Source organism: Heterocephalus glaber, unplaced genomic scaffold (assembly GCF_053883595.1).
Source record: "Heterocephalus glaber isolate CG9 unplaced genomic scaffold, H.glaber_assembly_v1.0 deba00001460, whole genome shotgun sequence".
In the NCBI taxonomy this organism is placed as follows: Eukaryota; Metazoa; Chordata; class Mammalia; order Rodentia; family Bathyergidae; genus Heterocephalus; species Heterocephalus glaber.
In genome coordinates, this window is record NW_028258307.1 from 13,447,037 (window position 1) to 13,474,853 (window position 27,817).

A 27,817-nucleotide genomic window follows, 5' to 3' on the forward strand; every position below is an offset into this window, starting at 1 on the left:
GACACACATGAATAAATTCCAAATCGTTTCTCTGGTGTTAGAAACTAAAAGTGTAAATAAGGACTAAATGTATAATAGGTAATGTGAAATAGGAAGAAAAGGGGCAAAGGGGAAGGAAGTGGGAGGGCTAGAGGAAAGGATAGAAGGGAATGGGATCAATATGAGAAAATGGAAAACTATTAACAAAATCTTTGTAAATAGGGGGGAATGGAGGGGTTGAAGGGAGGGCTGGGCAAGGGTGAAAAATAAGAACCAAGAGAGACTATGGAAAGGTGCAAATTTCCAATGATGAATGTCATTATACTGTATACCTAAAATATACCAATGATTAGAATGAATAATGGAAAATGTAAAATAGGAAGAAAAGGTCCAAAGGGGTAGAGGTAGTGGGAGGGGCAGGGGAAAGGAAAGAAGGGAAGGGAAAAATGATGAGAAATGGAAAAAATGGAAATAAAGACTTTGTAAATAGGGAAAGGTGGAGGTCATGAAGGGAGAGCTAGGAATGGGGAAAAAATAAGAACCAAGATGCATTATGTAAAGGTACAATTCCCAATGAGAAATGTAATTGTGTTGTATACCTACAATGTACCAATAAAAGAATTTTAAATATATAAATAAATAGTTTAGGAAAATAATAAAATTCCCTAAATGTCAACAGAATAGAAGAGCAAGAGAGGAAAGGAAATTGACACATCCATCATGAGCAAAGGAAGAAATGATTAGGAGAGAATGAAGACTAGAAAGCAGAAGCATTCCCCAAAATGGCAGCAAATTTAGTCCAATAATTAATATAGTCTTTTCTTCTTAACATTTTATTTGAGTTATTCAGAGTAAAATACCAGTTTTATATTACACTAAATTAATTGATGACACATTGACATAATGACTGGAATAGAAAAAAAAGATAAAATATCCCCAGGGGCAGATAGACAGGATCAGTCTGAAAATATTATCTATGCTACTCATGAGTGAGTCTTTACTAGTCATAGAAACTCACATACACCCATATATTTAGAGTAAGATCCGCTCATGCTATTATCATGGAGATCCACCAAGGTATTATAGAAATATGTGTAACTTTCCATATTCCTGTATATAGGTCAAAATTTAGGAAGTTAAGTGATTGTGTCTATCGTGAGACTTATAACCAGTTGGACAAATGAAAATAACTTGCTTATATATATTTCAATATTTATCATAAAAATGAAATATGATAGGAACAACTAAAAGGAGCTAAATAAGAATGGGTCAATCTTATAAACATATTTTTAGTCCTACATAAGTGAGAAACAGTATTTGCAGAATCATTCCCAATGGTATTTCTGTTTCAGTGAAATATATCAACTTCCTAGAGGTCTGAACTTGGAGCTCTGGGTGTGATAGTCATTTTCATAGATGCTGAGTTCATCTCCTCCATCCCCTGATTCAAAATATGAATAATCCTGTCATAATGGAAAAAAGAACATATATATATACACTACACGCACACATGTACACACATGTGTGTACACATGTATACATATATATACAAATGTATGTATATTATATAAGGCATCAAGTGGTTTGGGTTAAAGTAAAAGAGGAAGCACCACTGTAGTACCAGTCTGAGATCCAGGAGGGCTTTGTACAAAACCCAATTTTACATTAAGCTCATCCCATCACATCAGGTAGAAAGGTACTGTGTGTTCAGGTACTCTGAATAGGTAAAGGCCCAGGAAGGAAGTGGAAACTTTGTTAATGTTAGCCTTGCTCTCAAATGTCCTTCATAGATCCAGGTGATGTTATCTTCTGAAACCATGATCATTTCACACACAGGCCACAACCAGAGGCCACAATTTATCTAAACCCCCAAAATAAACATTTTTAAGAAGTTAATCATACATTCTGGCATCTAAAAAATCACTGCATTCCACTCTTTTGGGTAGCTTTTAGCCTCCTCAGGAAAGCTCTCTTCCTGCTATTTAGAAAGGTGGGGCAAAGAACTGACAAGGCTCTTTCCAGCCATGAGAAGAAAGGCAAAGACAAAAAAAAATCAATCTTCTTCATGATTGTTTGAACAGGAAAGGGGACATATTTGATAGGAGCAGAGATTTCAGGGAAGGTAATAAACAGAATCCTGCATTGATTCTATCTTTATATAGGGACTTCCCCTCTTGCTCTTTGTCTATTTGCTGTCAAAGATACTTTGTTGTCAAAGAGTATTCACAACAAGGGTTAAAGGTACTCAAGTTTCTCGAACAGAGGAAATGTGGGCTGATGTCACTGTCAAACTGAGTTCCTTGTATAGTAGTGCTGTGGGGGAAAATCTCCCAGAATGAAATTCTCCCAGAGTCTCCCACCAATCTCTGTGGTGGTGGCACATCCACAGAGCTCTTCTTCAGTCCTAAAATGATCCTGGCACAGGAGAAAGCAGAGGGACCAGAGCAGGCTTCAGGAATTGCAGAGCCTGCTATGGTGACTGCCAGAGGATGCTGATCTTGGAAGGAAGAAGGGATGAGTACTACTATCTGAACCCAAGTTTCTATTTTTTTATCACCGATTTTACTATACTTTGGACTATTTTTAATATACACAAAAACATAAAAAAGCCCAGAGACCAACACATTACTGTTTTTTAATATAATGATAATTACATTACATCAAAATTTCATACATGGTAAAATATGGACCTTATAATGATCAAAAGTTTCCAAATTTCTGTTCTTGCTACATGTTAAGGTCAAAATATAAGTTAAGGATTTGGTTTTTTTGTTTTTGTTTTTTTGTTTTGAATTTATATTAAATGTTTTATTTAAAGGCTGTAACATGAAAAAAGAACACAACACAGATTATATTATGATGACCAAGTCGTGTTCTACATGACAAAAATCAATACAAAACAAATGTATACAGTAAATATACTAGTGCTGAACACAGTACTTGAAATTTAACCCAAGCTGCATATGCATAAAATAATATGACTACAGGATTATGGAAAATAAATTTTTTTAGAACATCAGAATGTCAACTATTCTGACTATAAAGTGACTTATTCCCCTAAAAAGTATTTTGAGACAATTTCTGTATGACATGAAAAGAACTGACATAACACTTAAATACTACAAAAATAGTTGAAAACATATTTGTAATGCAGATCTCTATAAAATATACAGTTAATCTTATTACTTAAAAAATTGAAAAGCAAAAGACCACCCTGAATAATGGTGAAAACCTCAACAAAGAAAAGTGCTCATCATTTGGATATCATTGGCAGAAAACTGATAAGATTTTGTTGAGGGGATCAAGGAAGGTATCTAATGAAGTCATTCATGTAAAATTTGTTCAAAAATGTTCACAAAGTTGTAAAATTCTGCTTGTAACATCTTAAAATAATATACCATGAACACATTTTCTACTATTTAACTGGAGGACAAAAGAATATCTTGAAGAAAGTGTTTCTCAAAATGAGGTTCAAAAGTCCAAAAGAGTTCTAATGTGGGCTCAGTAATAAAGATGGTAAACAAACACCCTGGGTGATTATTCTACACTCTGAAATGCCATACAGAAAAGAGCAACACTTAAAAGCAAGATCCTAAACATATTTCTAACATGTTAGAATTCTCTATAAGTTTATGTTGTGAATACTGCTTTTTGTTTTAAAACAAGTTCCAGGCATTAAGAGAAATACACATGCCTTGGAAATGAACAGGAGAATGTCTATAAACATTTTCCTTTGATGTTTTCATTAGTTTCAAACTAAATTATATGAAGAAAAGACAATACGTGAGTACAAGCTTTGGAAGAGTAATATTTCTCATGAAATGGGGCATCTAAAAATGGTTAAAAGATAATTTCTTAAATGTTTACAAATTTTAAATCATTCTGAATTTAAAACTAGATCACTAACTAAAATTAGGATGCCATATATCATCCTTCTGTTTTAGTATCTTTTCTTTTTTTTGGTACCAGGGATTGAACTCGGGACCTTGCACTTGTGAGGCAGGCACCAGAACCACTGAGCTAAACCCCTGGCCCCCTGTTTTAGTATCATTTTTATGCCAAGGATGTGAAAGGTAACCATCATCATCTAAATGTAAATAAGTTATAATGGTACAATCTTAGTTTAATTTAATTTTAGTTAGTGATCTAGTTTTAAATTTAGAACAATTTAAAATTTATAAAAATTTAATAAATTATCTTTTAATCTTTTTCAGATGCCCCATTTCATGAGAACTATTACCTTTCCAAAGCTTGTAGTCTTATATTGTATTTTCTTCATATAAAAAAGATACAAGTATATGTTTTTATTCACAATTGTTGGTATTGTTTGGATTTTCCTGAAAACTATATAAACTGACCCCAAAAGGTGGTCAGTTTCAAAAGTGTGGTTGGAGAGAAACTAGCATAAGTAAGATATTTTACTGAAAAGACAAATTGTTTTCTTGTATCATAAGTAAAAAGAAAAAATATTAGGCATTATGTCCCACTCAACAAATGGAATGTATATACAAGTGTGGTTAACAAGTGATTGCCTCATTGTTATTTAAATCAGTGCATAAAAATCTAATCTATGAACAAAAAAATACCATATTCTCTACTATAGACTATAAGAATCAAGTATTACATCTAAATATAGCTTCAAAACAATAAATTAAAATTAGCTTCCAGACATCTCTGAAATGGTTAATTCTATCTAGGCTGGTAACAAGTTTCTCCAAGCATTAAATGGCAACATAAGGAAAATGCATAGTTGAAAAACGGGGATCAGACCACTTCTTCATACATCATAAGATGATTGATATACTCAAAACCTGCAAATTCATATCCACCAAACTCCCTCATGATGTCATTATCATCTGGGGTGAGCCGGACAGGTTCATTAGTAAATTCAGGATCAAAGTTGTCCAAACCGAATTGCTCAGAGATATTTGGTTTAAATAGAGGCACCACCTGCTTTTGCTCCACCATGTCCCAGTCCACATTTTGAAAGAATGTATGCTCCTGAATATCAGCAAAGCCCCTGTGAGGATGACAACCCAGTCGTTCTTTTGGTTCCTTGTTCAGAAAACTCTGTAGGACACTTGCAGCTTGTACAGATAGAAAACAAGGTATGACAATGTCTCTTTCCAAAATTACTTGCAAGACATACTTGATTGAGTTTTCATAAGGGTCATCAGAGTTCTCATCAAAATGGAATGGAGACTCTCCAATCATCATGATATATATCACGACTCCAAGATTCCACCAGTCCACACTGAAACTGTAATCTTCCCATCTTATAAATTCTGGAGCCATGAAATTAGGAGTGCCACAGAAAGTGCGGGTCATGTCTCCTGGCTGTAAGCCTTCCTTACACAAGCAAAAATTGATGAGTTTAATGTTCCCTTCTGTGTCCAGTAATACATTTTCCAATTTTAAAATTCTGTAAAGTATTCCTTGCTGATGAAGGTAGTTGACTGCTAATCTGATTTCTGCAGAGTAAAACCTGGCATGTTCTTCAGGAAGCATTCTTTGTTGCTGCACATGAAACAGTAGATCTCCCCCATTGACATAGTCTAGAACAAGGAACAGTCTGCTTTCTGTCTGGAAGCAAACATGCAGTTCAACTAGAAAAGGATAATTGGATGCCTGCTGTAGAATGCGCTTCTCTCTCTGTATCCGATCAATGTTGACATGCTCTTTTTTCACTGCTTTCATTGCACACATACAATTTGATTCTTTCTGTTGGACTAACAGTATTTTCTCATAACTTCCTCTGCCAATCACTTGGAGCAAATCAAAGTCCTCAAGACCTAAACCAGATGAAGCTTTGCCACTTTCCCCAGTGTTCTCTGCCTCATTCTCTTCATCAACTTGTTCTAAAGCTTCATGAGTTGAAAGGTTATGTGGGATCGCTGTGTGTGCAGGGTCTGAATCCATGAATGATGGATCAACTGGCATCGTGGGCTCTGATGATAAAGAACGCTGCCCACATTCAATTGTGACAAGTTTGCGGCACTTCTTGTGAACCAAGAGTTTGCAGTTGGTGCACTTATACACCTGGTGGCCAAGTCCCCCTACATGGTTTGTGCAGACAGCACAGTGAGCTTGTCTGCTGAAGCGTTTGGCCTGAAAAGTGTGGCCATTCACATAATACAGCTTTCTCCAGCAGCCTGCAGCTCTGTGGTGGATGGATTTCTCTTCTCCTGGACAAGGCATTTTAGGATGTTCTGGTATACAGGCAATGAATGAATTAAGAGCTCAGAATCTTTCTTTAGCTCAGAAAGCCTAATGGCCTCTTCTAACTCCAACTGAGGTGACACAGTATATGGGTCTCCTTCCTCCTCTACCCAGTGTGTGGTGAAAAGCTGTTTATTGTCCAAACACCACACATCTCGATCTTTATCACACAGGCCCTCAAAGGGGATGGAATTCTCAAGAGATCTTGTCATGATGTCTCTTCCCAAAATGAGGGCCGATCAGGTAGAGGTGTGGGTAGTGGAGGTGCCTGGGAAGAAGGGACCATAGAAGGGTTGGCTGCCCAGGGAAACAGGCAGGCAGGGCTCAGAGAATGAGAGTGGCCTGACTGCCTGCAGGGACCACACTGGCCAGAATTCTGCAAGGCTCTCTGTGAAGTTGTTTCCAATAGTGGAGACCAGGCCTGGATGGATGTATACCAGGCTTCTCAGTGTCTCTCGGGGGCTGGTGGTTGTAACTTCAGTCTCCCCCCACTGGACTTTGACTCTCTAGGTTTTCTGTGCCTGGGTCTGGGAAGGCCTGCTCAGAGCTACTGGGTGTTTCTGGGCCTGGTGATACTTGCCCCATGCTCTTCCCAGTTTCTGTGCCATTGGTATTTGGGCTTAGGGAGACTTCACTGGGGTACCTTGATTTTGGTAGGTCACTGGTGGGTCACTCCTGGGGAGACCATCCCTGGGGTGTCTGTGACAGTCATGCGGCTGCTGCAGTGTGGCCTGCAGCCTCTGGATGGAGTCAACCATCTTCTTAATCTTTCACACTTTCTCTACCTGGGGTTCTGAGGCTGCAGCCTCTCAAAGTGGAGAAGCAGCTCAGCACATTCGCTGTTGACCGTCTCCGCCCAAGTGAGCTTGGGAGACAGCTGTTACTAGATTGTGACACCCATTAACAAGGGTTCCAAGTTCTGTTTGGAGATGTTGCCAAGGAAGTGAGCCCATGTCTTTGGGTTCCATAACCTGAGTCTCCATGTAATAGAAAAGCCTATAGCCCTGTGGGGATAGAGACCCCTAGCCAGGGAGCGATGAGCCCCTCCTCAACGGAGTTCAGATAGCTGGCAGAACAGGCTTAACCACCCATAAAAAGCTGACAGTCTGCTGAGGCTGCACCTCCTCTTCATGCTATACCCTGCAAAGCTTGGTTTGCTAAGATCAAAAGGAAAAAGAACCTTGGCCCTAAGATGTAAATGGCCCCTGAAAAGACCCTTCCCTGTTGTCCCTAGTAATGAGCTAAGTTAATCATTAACCAATCAAGTAGGGGTGCCCTCAGCCCAGAGGCAGGATAGGGCCCAACTACTATAAAACCAGCATCTTGAGCCCCCCTACAATGGTGGCTCCATTTCAGGCACCCCTGCCTGTCTCTCTGTGAGAAGGCAGCTGTGCTCTTGCATGCTTGCTGAATAAAAGTACAACTTTGCTTCTACGCTTTTGGTCTCTATCTGATTCTTCCACAACCTTCTGCATTGTCGGAAGAGTCAGGCCCAGGACTGTGGGGACTCTCCCCCTGTCTCCACCCATGATAGTCATTTTTTCTTCATACTAAATAAATCAGTGGCCACTTATTTTGTTATTTTTATCTAAGTATCTATGAATATTTTTATCTATTTATCATCTATCTATTAGTTTTTCACTTTTGCATTACTGGGGCTTGTACTCTACATCTCTTCAGTGAACTATATCCTCAGACATTTTACTTCAGATACCCACTAAGGGTCTCATTAACTCACCAAACTGGTTGGGCTGGACTCCACCATGTGACCTTCTTACCTCAGCTGTCCAGACTGCTGGGACTGCAGTCACACACCATCCTCCCTGATTCAGTGTGCAACTACAGTGGTCTGGTGTGCCTTTATTGCAGAGATTTTCTTCACTTTTCCAATGGACTTCCCTTTTCATCAAGGAGCCTGAGAGAGGCCCTCTTTCTGTTGCTCACTTCTGCTCTATCTTCTGGAGCTCAGAACAATGTCCCTTATGATGCCCTGTGCCTCTGTGCTGTGGATCCAAATACTCTCAGAGCAGCCACCAGGGTGGGGGGAGAGTGATGCTGCTGGCACCCACGCAGCTCACCTCCTTGGCACGGGGGGGGGCGCTCTGCTCTTCCAGTTTTTAGCTTTTTTGCATTGTGAAGTACAACTGAGGATTTTATGTGTCTGTGGTGCCCCTGGGCCTACTCTAGAAAGTTGTATAACAAATTTCTTCTATGTGAGGATCAGCTTGATACCAGCAATGTTGAGCTATTGAAATCTTGATTTCAGGATCTGCAAAGAGGTGAACCTGAAGAAGATAGCTTGTATAGGAGCACCGCCTGTTTACCCTTCATGACTGTGTGGGCGGCTGGGATCAGTAGCATTTATCAAGAAGAGAGTATCAGCTTACATGTTGCCAGAAAATTGTTAACTGTTTCCAGATGTGGTGGAGGATGCTTGTAATCCCAGCACCAGGAGACTGAGGATATGCATTTGCAGTCAGCCTCAGCTACATACTGTGTTCAAGGCCAGCCCGAACTACATAGCAAGGTCCTGTGCATGGGGCTGGTGTGGCTTCTGCACCTCCATCACAGGGGCTCTCTGATGTCCAAGAGGAGGCAGCACAGCTCCTTGTCCTCCCCTCACTCCCAGATCCTGATGTCATCACAGAAATCAGCATCCTGGTTCACTTATCACTGCATAATGAACCATCTCAGAATATAAAGACTTCAAATATCTTCACTATTAGGGACCATGAGTCTGGTTGCATCGTGGCTTCTTCAGCTGGCCCTGCCTGCATCATTGTTGGAGCAACATTCCATCAATGGACATTCTCAGTAGTATGCCTTGAAAGAACATCTACAAGACACTGATGGATACCATCGCTGCTGTGCATGAGAGGCACAAATCTTTCTCGCTGAGATCAGAAATATAGCAAAGATTTCTCTTCTCACAAGTTTTCTTCAATATCACAGCAGAAGTTGTAGCTGTGCCTCAGAGCCGAGCCCAGTGGCCAGCCGATGGACACTGAGGCCTGAGCACCTGTGTGTGGTGGCAAGAGCGCCATGGACTCCCATTGCAGCAGGTGTGTTTGCCAGGGGTGGTACCTTCCAGTGTGTGGCTGGTACTCATTGCCCCCTCTCAGCCATGACTCCAGTCCCTGAAGGTCAAGAACAAAAAGCTGGAGAAGGGTGTAGAGCCCAGTGGCCCTGGCGGCAGTAAAGAAGTCACTGAGACAGAGCTCAAGCGCTACTACCACAGCTTCCATCTGCTGTTGGAGTGCTCATTCTTCCATGTTAAGTTCTTACTCCAAGCCTGCAGACTCTGCAATATTTGCTTCTGCAATCCTGTCCATAAAGCTGGAGCTCTAAAGGGACCAATGCTCATGAAGCTCTTGTGTACCATGACTAGCAACTCATGAAGTACAAGTCCTTTAGAAAAATCCCAACATCTAGAGGGTGGAAATACAAAATCCAGGTGTTGGCAAGATTGGTTCCTTCTGAGGGCTGTGATGGAAGGATCTGCTTGTTTTCTCTCCTTGGCTTATGGATGCCTGTCTTCTCCATGTGCTTCTTTACACAGTCTTCCTTTTGTACATGTCTCTGTATCTAGAGTAAACTATCATGAAGCAAAACTCCTCAAATGTGGTGACTGTGTCCAGAAGTAAAAAACAACATTTCAATGCAAAATCAGGTGACAGAACCTTTTAGCACTGATCACATTTTCAGTGAGGGCACTCACAACTCTTCCTTCCACATTCTCAACAGTTTGTAGAGGTTTCAGTCCATAGTCAGCTGGCTCCAAAACAAGGTTGTCAAACAGGCATCACAGAGGAGAAACAGAGAAACAACATGGTGGGCACAAAGCAGAAAAGGCAACAAGGCTGAACCCAAGTTTTTAAATGAACAGTGATACATCAAAGGTACTGAAAATTCAGACCTGACAGTCTCCCTGTCAAGAGATGGATCCTGTGTCCCGCCCCCTCATTTGAATCTAAGAGATTCTGTGACTGTGTGAATGATAGAAAATGGAAAAAATGGTGCTGTGCCAGTTCCTGTGCTCAGGTATTTAGTGACCAGTAGTTTCCATTTCTCTCTTTTGGAAGACTGGCTCTTAGAACCCTGCATCTAAGTGATGAAGAAGCCCAAGAAGCTTGCACCAAGGTCTATATAGTAAGCAAACGAGGCTCGTGCCTAGCACTCAGCTGAGCACTTCCCCCCGGCAGCCTGCTCCCCAATTGCAGACATCCTGGCAATAGATACACCAGCCCTAGTCAAGCTGCGAAGTGGAGATGCAGCATGAAAAAACCATGTCCAAGATACACTGGGCCTGCTCTTTGGGAAAGAGGAATGGGCTGGGAAGGGCAGCTTAAAAGAGGCTCAAAAATTGACATACACAATAAGCATCATTAAAAGTTGGGGGGAAAAGTATAACATTTATCATGAAAAAATAGGACATAAAATTATTTAATAACAAAAATTTAGTCCCATCCTCCAAAAAGCTGAAAATAACCATTTTATCAGAGGAATATATTTTAATTTACAAAGTTAATCACATACAATATTAAGTGTTGTAAGAATTACACATACATGCACACACATAAGTATATAGACCCACATTTATGTACATATACATACATATGTGTATATACACAAACACACTATCATCATCATCTCCAAATTCAAGAGGTACTTGTAAGCTAAACTGAGAGAGACAATTATGGCATCCCCTCCCCCAGCCTTATGGAGAAAGAAGAATTCAGGAAACCTAAGAGGCCTCATTGAAAAATCCCAGGCATCAAGACTACACAGGATTTTAAAGATCAAAGTAACACATGCAAATGCTACTGACTTCAGATGTTAAATCAAAGCATAAAAGCCTTTTTATTTTGAGAAACTCTATTGGATTTGGTCAGAGAATTTGTATACAACTTCTTTATTTTTCTGTTTTAATTATTAGAGGTATTTGCATGAAAACAAGGACTTTATTCTTAAGAGTTCACCTATTCCTGCTGTTCGTTTCTTACTTAAAGTCATAATCCAGTATAAGACATACGGCAGCAGGAGGAGATAAGCTCTCAAAAGACAAAGATCTTGTTTTCATGCAAATTACTCAAGTAGTATTTTTGAAGTCAAGCATAAGATGGATGGTATGTAAATAACACTGTGATATTTTTTTCTTCATAGTCTAGGATTTTTTTCAAAGTGTTTGCTGTAGAAAGTATTCTGAAGAAATGACAAACATTTTATCTAGCAAATCAAGATATATTATGGATAAAATCAGACATAATTGGAATGTGGCAAACTAGGTCATGTGTCACCTTGAAAAAGGTTCAAACCAGGTTTAATCAGCACACATGAAAGGCAAATAATTTGACTGGAAAAGTCCCAAACTAGGCACAGATTTCCCTAGAATAAAATGCTACTGTATCATGCTTCTTTTCTAGAAATAAAGTTGTTTTTTATTTGTTTCCCAGTAATTTTGTTTCAAATGCATTGAGAGACAAAAGTAGTTCTTAGTTCATATCCAAGGTACTACCTTCAATGTACAGTGTCAATAATATAAAAGTCTGTATAACTATTGAGAAAATTTTACAGCTGAATCTTTCAGGTATATCTTTAGCAAGTGGAAAGGAGTCTAAGAGAACAAGTTGAGGGGAGGCATGGAGGGGAAAGCACATGAAAAGATTTAACAGGTGTCATGTTCCTGTGCCAAATACCCACAATGAATGTAAACATTCTATGTTGCAAACTTGAACTAAATAATAGTAACAATGATAATGATAAATAATAGTAACAATGATAATGACAAGATATATTAAGTACATGTACCTTATCCCTAAAATGAAAATAGACTTCATGTGCTGTGAACTTGTATTAATAGAATAAAATTTTTTAATTCAAGATATTTTGTTTACTCTAAATAATTTTGTTTACTAAGATCTTCCAATATGTAACCTGGCTCTTCAAAAAATCTTGTGAGAAGGCTGGGGATTTCGCTCAGTCGTTATGCTGCCTGCCTTGCAAGCACAAGGACCAGAGTTCGATCCCCAGTACCAAAAAAGCAAAAATCTTGTGAGGAAAATAAAGACGATATTATTAACTCCATATTATAAAGTGAAAACTATGAAAAGTTATTACTTGCTTATAAGTCATGTAACTGGGCAATATTTCATCTCGGTCTAGAATTCAGGTATTCCTGGCTTTAAGGTTCAGTATTTATCCACTATATTATGCATATAAAAAGATACTTGGAATATCTATGAGAAAAATAAATTAACTCCATAACAAAATTATAATAAAAATATACTTTACTAATGTACTGGAGTCATGATTAACCTAATTCAAAAAGAAAGACTTTAATTTGGAGAGAGTTCATTTGTTTTTCAAAGGATCATAGTTCATGGCTGGAAAGAGTATTTTTGAAATAATGGAACAAAAACCACTTAAGTATAAATGACAATTATATGTTCTTTTTAAATATCCTAAAACCTCAAGATATAACATTTAGAAAAACTTGATCTAGAAAGTAGATTCATGCAGTTGATCCCCATCTGCTAGAAACATATCCTAGCTTCCTACCATCTTTCACTAATGGAATAAATACACAAAGGGAAACAGGAAAGTAGTCTGGAGAGCTGTTCAATTGATTCCTAAGCTGTTTGCTTCCTTAAAAATGTCAAACTTACAATCATCTCTCCTCTTCTCCTTCTTCTTTCTCTTCTTCTCCCTTCTTCTCCTCCTTCCTCCTGTCTCTCCCTTTCCCTCTTCCTGCTCCCTTCTTCTTTTCTCTTTTTCTCCCCCTCCCTGTCTCCTTCTCCTTCTATCATTTTGAATTTTAGTTTCCTGTAAAGTTTCTTCTAATTTAAATGAAAATATTGAACATTTATTATGACATATTTCACTTGAAAATTGTTATGTGTGCATAGGCTCCTAATGCAGCTAACTACAGTGTCGTCTGTGGTCAGAGATTGCACAGAGCACAAATTTAATAATTGATAGTCTTTTCTAATGTCTAGCTGACAAACACATTTTAAAAATGAAGTAATTTTTGCTATGGTTATAGCAAAGTACAGGAAAAAGTAAGAGATTATTGATATTATGTCTCTTAATATGAAAAAAGCATATATCACTCACCTAAGTCTGTGTGTCTGAATGTATCTGTTATCTGCGACTGACTAACAAATTGCTCCAAAATTGGTACAAGAGAGAAATGATAAAGAAATTCTCCTGACTCTGGTGGTTCATCTGCTGATTTTCCCTGGACTCACAAAGCTGTCTCCACTCAGCAGGAGGGGTAACTTGGGTCTGGGTTCAGCTGAGACAATTGAAACAGTTAGGCTCTTCTCTCTGTGTGATCTCTCATCCTTCAAGAAACTAGTACAAAGAGGCTGGGGATTTAGCTCAGTGTGGTTCCACCGCCTGCCTCGCAAGCACAAGGTCCCAAATTTGATCCCCAGTACCAAAAAAAAGAAAAGAAAGAAAGAAAGAAGGAAACTAGTAGGCTCTTCAGGTGACATTTTAAAGAGTGGGCACTCATGTGTGAGCATATCTCACACTTCAGCTTGCTGCATGTGTGCTGAGGTCCCATTGACCCAAACAAGTCACAAGTAAGCCTAGTATCAGTCACACGAGGACAATCACCAGAAGGATGTGGCCACCAGGAGATAGGCTACATGGAGGGCCACTCTGCAACCATGTACCATAGTGGGAAAAAATTGCTACTGTGAAATAAAGCAGTGTGTGTGTTCAGACAGAATTATTTGAAAGGAATGTATGCAGATTATCTGAGTGCTTTGACTGGGGACATTGTTCAGGTCAAGAAACTGCTTGTTGATTTCTCTTGCAGCTAAGAAACAACTTACAATGTGGGAAAAAATTTTAGCTGCAGTACCTCAGACAAAGGACTACTATCTAGAATATATAAAGAACTGAAAAACATCAGACCCCTCAAATTCAAAAACCCAGCTCAAAAATGGGCATCTGAAATGAACAGACATTTCTCAGACAAAGAAGTAAAAGCAGCAAATAAACTATGAAAAAATGTTAACATCAGTCGTCATCCAAGGGAAGCAGATGAAAACAACGCTGAGATTCCACCTCACCCCAGAAAGAATGGCTGCTATCAAGAAATCAACCAATAACAAATGCTGGCAGGGGTGTGGGGAGAAAGGAACCCTTCTCCATTGTTGGTGAGAATGCAGACTGGTGCAACCACTGTGGAAATCAGTATGGAGATACCTCAAAGAACTAGGGCTAGAGGTCCCATTTGATGCAGCTATTCCCTTGCTGGGTATCTTCCCAAAAGAATTAAAAGAATCATACCACAGCGATATATGTGAAGCCATGTTTATAGCAGCACAGTTTGTAGTAGCTAAAGCTTGGAAGCAGCCCAAGTGCCCATCAACTGGAAACTGGATAAAGAAGATTTGGTTTTTTTATGAAATGGAGTAGTATTCAGCCATAAAGAATGAGAAACTAGAGACATTTATAGCTAAATGGATGCATATTGAGGCCATACTCTTAAGTGAAATAAATAGGACACACATGTAAATACCAAATTTTTTTTAGTGTGAGAAGCTGAAAGTGTAAATAAGAAATAAAATGATTAAAATGGATAACTGATAATTTGAAATAGGAAAAAGTCCAAAGGGGTAGGGGTGGTAAGAGGGGAAGGGGAAAGGAAAGGAGGAAAAGGAAAAATTATGAGAAAAGAAAAAATGGAAATGAAGTCTATGCAAATAGGGAAGGGTGGAGGGGGTGAAGGGTGCACAGGTAATAGGGAAAAAATAAGAACCAAGATAACATCATGTACAGGTACAAGCACCCAATGATAAATGTAAATGTATTGTTTACCTAAAATGTACCAATAAAAGAATTTAAGAAAAAAAAAGAAAGTGCTTGTTATATTACTCTGTAATGATATTACCAATCTCAAAGAATGAATAGCAGAGCATATCTTTGCTTCAACTTATGTGTAATAGAAGGCTGGATCTGGGGTCAGAGAAGTGATACTGAGCAGAGCCCTTAGAATGGACAAATTCTCTGAATGGTGCTTATTGGCCTACAAGAGGACAAGCATATTTGGCCTGTTTAATACTATAATCTAACCACTATGATACAGAAAGCTGGTAAACTTTTACCTGTTGAACTAGCTGCATGTTGAACTGATTTAACAGGCATAGTCACTGTGACTCATTGAAATTCACAGGAAGAGACACAAAACCATCAAGTGGAAAGTCAGGCAGGCATGTAGGATCTCAAGGGAAGGGGTTGAGGGGATGGTTAATCAGCAGGAGGGAGCCTAGAAAGGAGACGGCTGCCTTAGATTCATGCATTATAAAGGAGAAATTCAAATGGATAAATAAATAAAAAGAGGAAATCTAATAAATTAAAACTAAATAGTTCTACCTTTGAGGTAAAGATGGTTCATTGGTTTTTAAATATTCAGTTTACATTGACTAAATTACCACCTGATTTCTTTCCTTTTTTTACATCTTCCCTACACCACAATTCTTCAGAGATTCCTACAAATAGATGCACTTTGGCTTCTCCTTGAGATGGTAGCCAGCTCTGGCCCAGCACCAGCATTCTTGGCATCCAGGATACCCCTGTGGCACCAAAGAAGAGCAGGTGACACTGATCTTGGGCCTCAAGGCTCCACCTCAGGGAAGAAAGCCAAAAAGATTCCAGAGAGTTAAGGTAGGCTGTGCTGTTTCACAAAATATCTGCCACGAATTACAGTCATACCATTTTCCCAATTCATTTTAGCTACTTTCCAACTTTCTCAAGCAAATTTGTTTTACTCAGTATATTTTATTGGATCAAACTGGTTTTAACATGAAAACTATTTTATTCACTCAAATTTTCTCCATACTTCTATGAATACTGAATCTTGGTCTTTGTCTAAATAATATTGTTTAGCCAGTTAGAGACATAGCCTGGCCCTCCCTGAATGAAAGAAATTTAGCTGCTGACACCAGATCTATGCAGTGACTGATTCTAAAGAAAAATGCTTAGTTTCTACAATAAATTCCAGTTCTTTTGTCAACTCCAATGACTGAAACTCTTGTGTATTTCTTGTGTAAACCTGCCACACTTCCTGCTGTGCTGATTGTTCCAAATTAGAGATCTGCTGCTTTCCCATGGGCACCGTTAGAGCATATAGATTTCCTATTGAGCTGCTAAGGTTTTGCTTCAGTTTTACACAGTCGTCAGTGTAAGCAGACTGAAGCAGTACATGCAATCCTGCTGCATAGTCAGCACTGGCATTGTCTTCCTGGGACCAGTGTGATGGGAACAGGTCACAGCCCAGTCACACAGGGTCAGTCTGACCTGCCAGAAAGCATGGACTGAAGAGCCAGGCAGACCTTGTTCCATCATCTGGGCATTCTGATCCTTTCCTCAGCCAAAGACAGGGAGGTTAAGACCTCATTTCAGGGTAATGTGAATTAGCAATTACGCAGACAAAATACTTATCATAGTATCTAATGTTATATATGATGATACATGGTTGTTATTATTATAAAAAGAAAAGAGCACTGGTTTGTAGTATGTAGAAAATCATACATCATTAACACTAATGTATAAAAGCAGGCTTTTCTAAGACCTTTAGTGATCCTAATATTATTATGCCTCTGTTAGAATGAAAAGTAAAATCAATAATAAACATCAAGATGAGTTTTAGGAAGTTTAACTAATTTCTGACTTTTTTCCATCAGTGTTGCTTTCATGTTTTTCAGGAAATATCAATACTCAAAATCTTTTGCCTGAAGCACATTATTAATTTGCTTTTGGATAATCCAACACTATTTAAAATGGGCTTTAATCATTTTCATTAAAAATGTCTATTTGTCTCTGATATTTTTATTCAGTGTTTCAAAAAGAGCCTGGGGGCAGGGAGCCTGAGAAATTTATTACTAAGAAAAACTGAGGTACTGCCTAAATAGAAAACAAAATGTAAATATCTATATTGAATATATTGGGTATTCCCATTAGGGCCCTGAAGCAAAGATTGAATTTTTATGAAATGAAAATTAAATCAAAATGTGTCTAAAAGCAGATGGCATAATGTAAGAATCCCAGGCTCAGAACAAGAGTACCTTTGTAAGTTTTATTCGTTCACTCATTTACAAAAATTCTTACACAGTACCTCCATTGTATGAGACAAAGTAAATTTTATACTGAACATGACTAAGGTGTTTTCAGCCTTCATGTAGTCTGTGTCTGGTGGGGAAGATAGTCAGCATATACATAATTATAAAAATTTTGTAAAGAACAGCAAGATGTACTATGGGCTTGTAATTAGAGATCAAAACTAGGCTAAGGAGTCAAAGGAGTCCTGATAGCAAATATGTCTTCTAAGTTACAACCTGTATGTTCAGAAATACTAAAGCATGAAGGGAGAGCAGAGACAGAAGATGAGAAAGCATGAAAGTAGATGTTCATTCAATAGGTAAGTGTTTCATAAACAAGTGACAATATCATATTAGAGATCTGCTCTTGCAGTAGAACAGAGGAGGTTAGGAACAGGTAACAGCTGTGGGGATAAAGAGGGGTTAGATATTTTACAAACTAGTTGTATGCTAGAATTGACAGGTCTATATACTAGGGCTGGGGAGAAAGAATGACAGACCAAATATGATGCCAACATCCAAGATGGAGGAACTGAGTGGATAGTGTGTTTACTAACCTGAAAAAACCAGAGGAATAGAAAGTATTAGACTAAAGATAAAATAACATCAAAACATGCAAACAAAAAATCTTGTACACAATTAAATGTACAGATTTTGGGGGCTTGGTATTGGTTCAGGAGACAAGGCTGAGGAAAAAGACTTAGATGCTTAGATGTCCTGAAAAATAGTGAACATTTAATAAATGTCAGTTATTTGTATTAGTAATAGTATTATGATGAATATTCCCAGTACATAGAAATGTATCCATTACAATACACAAGACTTTTAGAGAACTAAAGCTCTTTACCCATCAAAAAATGTGTTTCATTCATTTCAAATGAATGGTAAATTTAAAGCCAAAAATTTAAATACAATACTCTTTAATTTTTTTGTATGGCAAAATCCTACACTCATGCCTGAGAAGGAAGCATCAGTGTGAACAGCCCAGCTACAGTGGTCTCTGGGTCAGGCTTTCATTTGTTGCTTAGTCTCTGCTCATATTCCTTTCTCCTCACCATGATTAATCCATTGTGTCAAAGATTGCCAAATATTAGCTTAAACCTGCTCCATTGAGGAAAACCATAAAACAAAAACCAGAACCTTAGACATCTAAAAGGGACAGAATCAAGTGCAATATATGTAAACACTTGGAACACTTGATTAATGGGATGGGATGTAGCTCAGTGGTGAAGCACTTGCTTAACATGTGTAATGCCCTTGGGTTTAATATTCAGTATCACCCAAAAAAATGGTGATTAATATGAAAAAGAGTGAGTACAGCCTCAGTCATAGCATGCAAATCTTTCTAAGATCAGTGACATGGTAGAAAAAAAACCTCTCTCCAATTCTTCAGACCCTGAAAATGGGCTGAAAGAACATCATCATCCCAAACCATAGCCCCAGAAGGCAGCTTGACACATTTCAGCTCCTACCTTATTCATTATTACAGAATTTGTGTTTAACATTTTCCTTTTAACAAAACTTCTTTTCCAATAAGCCTGTGTTAAGAGTGTTAGTAAGAGGGTTGAACAGTTCATACAAGTCCTGTATTTCAGAGATCATCCATACCCAGGAGAAAGGATACTGCCCAGGAAAGACAATAACCCTGGGACTAATGACCTAGGAAATTGAGGATAAATGTGAGAGTTATATTGTTAAAGGATCATCAAGGAAAAGTAATGCTCTGGGTATTAGCCATTTGTTCTTTCCACAAAATAAGATTCTCAGCATTAACTGACAGAGGAAAAATTCTGAACCAGAGGATAAGCCAGATCCTTAGGTCAAGGTAGCATTTCATATCCTCTTATAGTATGTGTCTTAGCATTTATTTTTCAAAATTATAATTATTGATAACTATTTTATCATTTTGTTCATATAGCTAACAGAAATCATGTTTTCATATTTTGCATCATAAAATTCAAGTGCTTTACTACATTACACCATCTTCCCTCCCCATGGGTTCTGCCCTAAAAGCACTAGCTTTTTAATGAAAGGATTTTATATCTCTTGTAAAATGTTATAACTATTGGAATCACTGTTGTATTTTTTCATGGAGCATCCACTTTTCCTTTCGATAATAAAAATTTGCTGAATTTTATCTGAGAATTCACTACTGCCATCAGAACTGCCGACCTTCCTCAACCCCAATTACAGGAGTGGACATCTGGCCCAGACTTGGACAAGTGAAGCACAGCATTTCCTTAGACACATGGTTAGTTTAAGCCACATGACAAAATCAGATTGAATAAAATTAATCTTAAGATGTGGGTGGATCTGATGAAAGGAAAGCAAGTTCTTAGTTATTTGTGTATGCGTACACGCATATATGTGTGTGTCTGTGTATGTGTGTGTGTGTGTGTGATAGTATGATGGTGGTTGTTGTGGACTGTTTGTGTGTGTGTTTGTGTGTGTGTGTTTGTTTTGCCCAGGCTGGGCTTGAAATTGTAGTCCTCCTGTCAGGCTCCTAGGGCACTGGGATTACAGCAGTATGCTACCACAGCCAGCTTATGGTTTTGGTTTTTCAAAATGCTTGTCCTCAGAGATGAAAACTTGATACTGTTAGTAGCCAACTTAGCAGCCACAGACAGAAGTAAGGTCCTGATGACATCACTAGAGAGTCTGAATCAAATTGTCCCTCAAGCAATCTCTGGACTTTTTAATTACATAAACCAATATGGCAGTACTCTTCTTTCTGCTTGTGCCAATTTAAGTGCTTTATATCTCCTGAAACTGAGACAATGCTAACAGAGGGGCTGGGGATTTAGCTCAGTGGTTCTGTCGCCTGCCTTGCAAATGCAAGGACCTGAGTTTGATCCCCGGTATCAAAAAAAAAAAAATCTAGCACCTGCCTTACAATGCTAACCAATACTACTTTTTGGTACATTTTAGGTATACAATATGTTTACATTTATCATTGGGTGCTTGTACCTGTACATGATGTATCTTGGCTCTTATTTTTTCCCTCATTACCTGTGTACCCTTCACCCCCTCCACCCTTCCCTATTTACATAGATTTCGTGGTGGGGGAAGAAAAAAATGGATACATAATTTAATCTTAAGAGAAACACATGAAGAAACTTCAGGAAGGTAAACAAATTCAGCAGAGTGTTCCTTTGCTGAAAAAGAAAAAAAATAGCATCTAAATTCTTAAGCACACAAATATCTGTTTATAGTAAATATAGTTTCTGTATATCTTTCTTTGAGAGACAATCATGTATATAGAGAGAAATGGAATGATATATTTGTGTGTATGTCTATGTGCAAGTGCAAAGTAAACATTGTTCATTATTCACTAGCTATCTGCCTGGATTGAATTATGTCTATCCTGATTTTTCCTAAGTTTTGAAAAGCCCAGTTTCAAACCTTAGCTCTACTAAACCTCATTTTCCCCTTATATGATATAGACTTGATAAAAATAAAACCTATCTCATAAATTTGCATGAGTTTATATAAGACAGTGCTATAAAACTCTATATAAAGTGAGTACTCAGAAATTGTTAGCTGTTAGGTGTTATTCATAAATAGCATTAAGGTAAGGATATATCTATTTTCACTAGAGCTAAAAAGAAAGATAGAAAATGAGGTTATAAGCAAGAATGTTCAGTCATATTTCTAGTCTATTATCAGACTGGATAGCTACATTTTACTTGATAAATATAAGTTGATATATATGTATTGTGCATATGTGTCTGTGCATAAAATCTAGTTTGTATCCAGTTCCATTTCAGGCCTTAAATATTTGTTTGTTATTATCACTCAACTTTTAATATTTGATGAAACTAAGAAAGACTAGTGGTGTCTGAGGATTTCCAAGCTGTTTTCATATTCTCTTTGACTTAATTTATTTGAAGCTTTAGATGGCTAACTTTTATATCCACCAAGATTGAAATTTTTCCTGGTTAGAAAGGAAAGACCACAATGTCAGGAACATTTCCCAACTGACCTGAAACTAGCATTTTGGAACTGTTAAAGGTATGATGGTTTACAATATCACCTTCTTGCTGTTGTCCTGAGGAGTTTCGCTAGCGCACCTACCAGTGTTTATAAAAAGAAGCCAATTCTATTTCTTTCTCATCTAATATATGAGTTAATATTGTTCATCACTCATCCCACATAAAACTCACTCAGATCTATGAAAGAGCTAATTAAAACTTTTAAAAAGTTGCATACAAAATAAAATCTTAACTCTATTATATCATTTTAAACAGGCACAATCCATTATTAAAATTCTGAGATTTTTAACAAATTCAATAAAATTATCCTTTCATGCAAAAGTATTCTCATCAGGTTGATTCCCCATTGAAGGCAGATGAGGGACTATCTGAATACAGATGATACCAAATTAGCATGCATGGAGTTAATGTTTTGGACATTGCAGTTAAGACTAAAATGATATGGACTATGATGGAAGTAAAAAGTAATCTAAGAGCTAAGAAATGCAGAAATATTTTCCTAGAATAGAAGAAAATGAAAGCTTTTGATTGGGTTTATTCTCATTTTTTTCTTTTTTCTTTTCTTTTTTTTTTTTTTTTTGTGGTACCAGGGATCGAACTCAGGTCCTTGCACTTACACAGCAGGTGGCGAAACCACTGAGCTAAAAACCTGGCCCTATTCTCATATTTTTTGCACCTATAATTTACATCTCTCCATGTTTCCAATTCTTTCAAGAGCAAGTGGAAAATCTTAGATAGGCAGCTTTATGAAGAAATCTGATCAGTCAAATGAGAATGTTCTGAATATTTTTTTTCTTTTGGTTCAATTCATTTTTAGTCCTTATTTCCCCAGGAGAATGAAAATTGGAGTTTCTTTCTTTCACCCTCAGCTAGAATCTCACAGCTGGTGCTGCCAATACCTCTGCAGTGAGTTCTCTTAACAAAGATGAATTAACTCCAACTTTGTTCTTGATTTTTTCTCTCATTATCTGTTTTTTTGCTAATCCTAGAATCTTTCTGACCATTGATCTGAGAGTGCATGATTCACAAAGTGCGGTATATCTGCCTGTGAGTATACATAATGAGAATCAGATCCTGGAGCAGCCATGACAGAGGCAGCAGAACAAAAACCTCTAGCTCCTCTGGTTTGTTAAATGCACTTCAGCCCTGACTTCAGTTTGTGCACTTTTCTTGTGTATCAGCCTGCCAGGCACGGTGGAGTATCCTTTTTATTATTAGATGTGAAAGAGAAGAGATAAAATTGTAATGTAAAATGTAAATATATAAAGTAAAATATGGATTCTTTCAGTGCCAATATTCTGTGGGCAGACAACCATAGAAGGGTAAAGATTTCCTCTTGGTGTTTTTAACTTATGCTTTCAATTCATTACCATAAGTGAATGCTAATGAGTATTGCAAGCTTTCTTTGTATTCAGTATACATGAATAGCACCTTCCCTTAAAATACAAACAATGACAACATTTTATATTTGTATTGCACTTTTTCTTTTGGGGAATAGTTTATATATATTATCACCAGAAACTCACATGACCTTCATTCCACCATGTTTCAGGAATGACAAGATCTTTGTCTGTGGGAGCTCCAGGCAAATGCAAAGCCACTGAGAAATCTTGGGCCTAAAACACACTGGTTTTGAATGTGCAGTGGCTTGTGGTTCAGAAAGCTGAAGCTAAAATGGACGCTAGACCATGGTATGCATAAGATACCCAACAGATGCAAATTCTAAGCCTCTCAGGTGGAAGGTTTTCTTGTCATGAGGTATTATCACAGAAAAAGCTTCACTAAAGATGAAAGTATACTCAATATGTAAAAAATAAAATTATGAGCATTATCAAGTAACAAATACTATTTTTAAAACTCTGTAATAATAGAACATGATCTAAAAAAATAGAAGTATTTTTAAAGACGTAAGAAAATAAACACAATCTTAGAAGCATAGTAAGACTTCAATGGAACTTCAATAAAATTTTTCATATTCAGGAAGTGATTTAAAAGTAAATCAGATATGTCAGACAGAGAAATAATAGACTAGAAAAAAATCTGAAAAAAAATACCAAGAATGTTCATGGAAAAATAGAGAGATATAACATAGACTAGAAAGGCCCAACATTCAACTATATTCAAAAAAATTACAATAAAGGTAAATTAAATCAATGTCATATTGCCACATACAAAAACAGCCCAATTAATCAAAATAAGAAGTCTTGAAATACAAGTAGATACAGAATATTTGATGTATAACAAAAGTGGAATCAATCTGCTATTAAAGGTGACACAATAAATCAACTAAAAGAAAACATGGGAGAATATCTTTAGAAACTTGAAAATACAAATATGTTTAAACAAAACAAAAAATATTAACCACAAAAGAAAAGATTGATAAACAGTACTGGCCAAAATTAGGAATTTTTTTCATCAAAACAGTAAAACAGTGAAACATTACGCATACATACTTGTAGTTATCTGGGAAATAACTCATCCAGGAATCAAAAAGAAGTCAGTTGCTATAGTCTGAATATTTGAGTCCCTCCAAAGTTCACGCTGAAATCCTTCCTGCCAGGATGATATTAGGAAGCAGACTTTCCATCACGTGAGGATACAGAAAGAAGGTGTCTCTTATTAGCCAGAAATACCATCACTAGACTTCAAATCTACTCTTGATCTTGGATTTCACAGCCTTCAGAACTCTGAGATATAAATTTTTATTGTTTATAAACTACCAAGTTTATGACATTTTGTTGTAGAAAGCTAAATGGACAGTGACACCAATCACTAAGGAAAAGGTAGACAATCCAAAAGGAAAACATGACAAGAACTGCAAAAAAGCCAATAAACAATGTGAAACAGTGTTCAAACTAATTAATCATTAAATACATATAAATAGAATCACAATAAAATCCCACTACACATGTGTCCAAATAGATATTAAAAATTCTGCTAATGTCAAGCTTTGATTTGAATGTACAGCAAGTTATGCAGCTCTTCAGAGCTTAAACTGCCACAGCTTTCATAAAATGACATTGTCCATCAAGCATATGCACACCTTATTATCTGATTCTACTTCCGGGGATCAGTGAAGAAATGTGGCAAACATATGCATCCAAATATATGAACAAGAATGTTCATAGAAGTATCAAGAGTCCAAAATTAGAAGCAACCCAACTGTCATCAATATTGGAGCAAATAAATAAATGCTGTCGTGGTGATGCAAAAGAGGGCCATACTTCAGTGAAAAGGAATAAATTATGTGAAAAACATTCATAACTCTTATGAACAAAATTTTAAAGGAAAACAGGTCACATATAGAATATATTTACATATAAAGTTCAAAAACAAGCAAAATTAATATATTGCATTGGAAATCAGGATTATGATTGCTTTTGAGGGAGAAATTAGTGTAGAGACTAGAAAAGGTCCAGGGAAATGTGTGTGAATGTGAGCAATATTCTGTTTCTTTAGGTATTCATTCATGAATGTGTTTACTTTGTATAACACAGCAAATTGCAGGTATATTATTTGATAACATTCCAGACTTGCACAGTATTATGGCTCAGATCTACAATATCCCCCAAAAGTCTCATGTGGATCCTGAGGGCTGTGACCTCATCGGTGCATCAGTCCTCTGGTGAGAGCATAAGCTGATGGCATCACTGAGAGGTGAGGCCTAGATAAAGGGAGTGTGGTTCATGGGAACATGAGCTTGGGAACTTTCTTGTCCCTGTCCCCTTCACGTCAGGCCGTTTCCTTTCCTCTCTATTTCTTGACTGTCATAAGAGGAACAACTTTGCTCCATCGTGCCCTTGCATCATAAAGTCTTGCCTTCCCTCAGGCTAACTTTAGGCTGAAACCCCTCAGGGATCCAAAATAAACTTTTCATCCTCTAAGTTGTTTTTCTAAGGACTTTGGTCCCAACAATAAAAATATAACACACATAGGTTTTTAAAGTAAAAGTTATTTAAATAAGACATGAATAATATAAAACAAGAAATTTTAATTAGGACCTTGCTTTGACTTTTAGCTTTGTTAAGATTTTTCTTCTAAAAGAAGTGTGCCCAGTAAGCTTGTTCAGGTTATATTACCAAAGAGCACAGGGTAGGAAATCAGGATACTTAGATCCTAGGTCTATTCTAACATAACTGTTTTCTTACTCAAACAACTCATATGACATGCCTGATCTTCAAGTCTCTTTTAGTGAAAAAAGGGCATTTCAGCTAATCATTAACATTTCTCTCAACTTTAAAAGTTTTCATGATTCCAGTGATTCTCTAAGCAGGTATGTATTGACTGCGGAGCCATACAAAGCACACTCTTTTTTTCTAACTCAGTTATAATAAAGTCCAGATTAAAGAGGAAGAAATACAAGTTAAGAAGAATATGTTATATGGTACCCTGGCAAAAGATTCATTTACAAAAGCACATGATGTATATGAGACGCAGTACAAAGATGAGTTTTTCCCTTTCCGTGTGACCTTTTGAAATCAGAAATATTATTTATAGAACACCCTCATGCCATTTTTGTGCAAAACATTTCTGACCTTTGCAATTGCAAGGCGTGGAATTCTGAAGTGACTTTAAAAATCAATTAATAAAGACTACAAAGTTATTTATCCATGTAGTTAAAAAGAAAAGTTTCTGAAAAAAATTTTAAAGCTGCCAGATAAACAGCCTAATAAATGATAAAGGTCATCTTCACTATAGAACAGAGTCCCTTTCAAATTCTTTTAAATAATCATTGCAGTCTGGCTGTTGTCTGATAAGAGAGTTAATTACCCCATACTTCATTTTTAAAAGCAACCTAAGATCTCAATTAAATGTTTAAAATGGAAAACAGACCTTTTTTGTTGTTTTCATCCATTTTCTTTGTGACATGGATGTGACAATTTGGTGGTAGAAAATATTTCTTTTCCTTGTTTTCCTCTAAAGTCCATCACCCCTGCAAGGCCTTGGAGTTCAGACTCTTATGAGAGCCTCACACAGTTGGAGCAAAGAACTAATGAATTTCACTACTGTCTTAAGTTTTCACAATGGAATTGTTGTCTGCCACCGCCACATCTTGAGGCCCAAGTCATTATGCCTCATATATACAGTGAGTTCCCTTTTCATATCCTTCAACCAGTTTCTCAAAACTCAGGGATAAGTGTGAAATGAATTTTTTTTTTTTTTTTTTTTTTGTACCAGGGATTGAACTCAGGACATTGTGCTTGCATGGCAGGCATGACACCACTGAGCTAAATCCCCGGCCCTGAAATGAATTTTACACTGTGCCAACCTACTCTATACATCTGGTTTTTAGTCTAATTTCAATAATAATAATAATAATAACAACAACAATAATGAAGTTCTCAAAGACTAGGCTTTTCAGCAATTGGTTTATTTTTCTGTCTCTTACATCAGGACTCAGTATATATTCATACAGCCCTAAATTTAGGAAACTACACCTCTATTGTCCCTTGATTGTCACATAAATTCCTCAATCACTTTCTGTTTCTCTCTCCTTAGTTCCATTTTTTTTTTTTTTTGCCTTATCAGCATGTTCTGTTATAAATGTTTTCCGTCTAAACATTACAAAAATGAGCATGGCTAGAAAAGACATCTTTCACAGTAGCTCCCTCAGATTTAACTTTTCCTTACAATGGTCATTCCATAATTTAGTGGGTAACTGATGATTTTAGACAACTGAAGGAAGGGAGAAACTCCAATATTTGATTTACCAGTATTTAAGGTCATTGTTTTAAAAATCTGATTAAGAGTTCCAAACTGGAACTCTTAAGACAATGGACAATTTAAATACCCATGAGTGTCTGACTAGAAATTTTAGACACTTCTAATTATCCTACTTTCATAGGGGAAAGAGAGACATTAAATTAAGAGAAACATTTTATAATGTATGTTTCAGTTTTCTTAAGTGTTATATTGTTAAAAATGGGAAAAGCACTCTGGCTAAGAGTTCAGTGCTACTCCCAAACACTAACATATTTACACACTCTCAATTGATTACATTCCACTTTTACTTATCTAACAAGAATTTTAAGCAGATATACTTAAATTCCATAGACATTCACAGTTTAACAACCAAATCTGCAAATAAAAGGAATTAAGAAAATGTCAGTAAACTAACTATAGATGATGTAACTGGTTGTAATAAACTGAATTTTGATGTTCTGAAAAACAAGTCAATTTTCTGTCAAGGTTATATCTTTGTCAAGGAGTATGATAGTTATATAAAAAAGAAAACTTCTAGGAAATATTTGGAAAACTATTGGTGGCCAACTTCAGAATAAATCACTTGAGAATGTAAAGAAAAAAACAAAATGAAAGAATGTAAACCAATCCTACCTTCATTCCAGGCCAAAAAGTAAGTGGAGTCAGATTTTCCTATGCACCTTGAGGTTTCTGCCAAATTTGAAATTCTGAGGAGATGCCAAGCCCTAATAGGCAGATAAGGAATAGGAAGAGGTAAGCGAATCAGCAAACAGAACAGAACAAAGCTGAAAGCTCTGTGCAGACATCTTGCCC

The 27,817-nt window shown here is 37.1% G+C and overlaps 1 protein-coding gene across 7 annotated transcripts in view; it reads right to left on the reverse strand.

Moving 5' to 3' along the window:
- The window catches only part of Marchf1 (membrane associated ring-CH-type finger 1), a 1,027,787-nt gene that overhangs the window by 876,032 nt on the left and 123,938 nt on the right, over positions 1-27,817 (reverse strand). For 5 of the 7 annotated variants that reach the window (XM_087216905.1, XM_087216904.1, XM_087216913.1 and 2 more), the window contains one exon: positions 27,638-27,729. Coding sequence is in view for 2 of the 7 variants with exons in the window: in XM_087216895.1 (XP_087073021.1) it covers positions 4,744-6,177 (1,434 nt within the window). In the remaining 5 variants the exon portion in view is untranslated. Of the gene's footprint in view, positions 1-12; positions 27,730-27,817 lie in introns of those variants that run through there. The other 2 variants (XM_087216895.1, XM_087216894.1) reach the window with 1 other exon arrangement.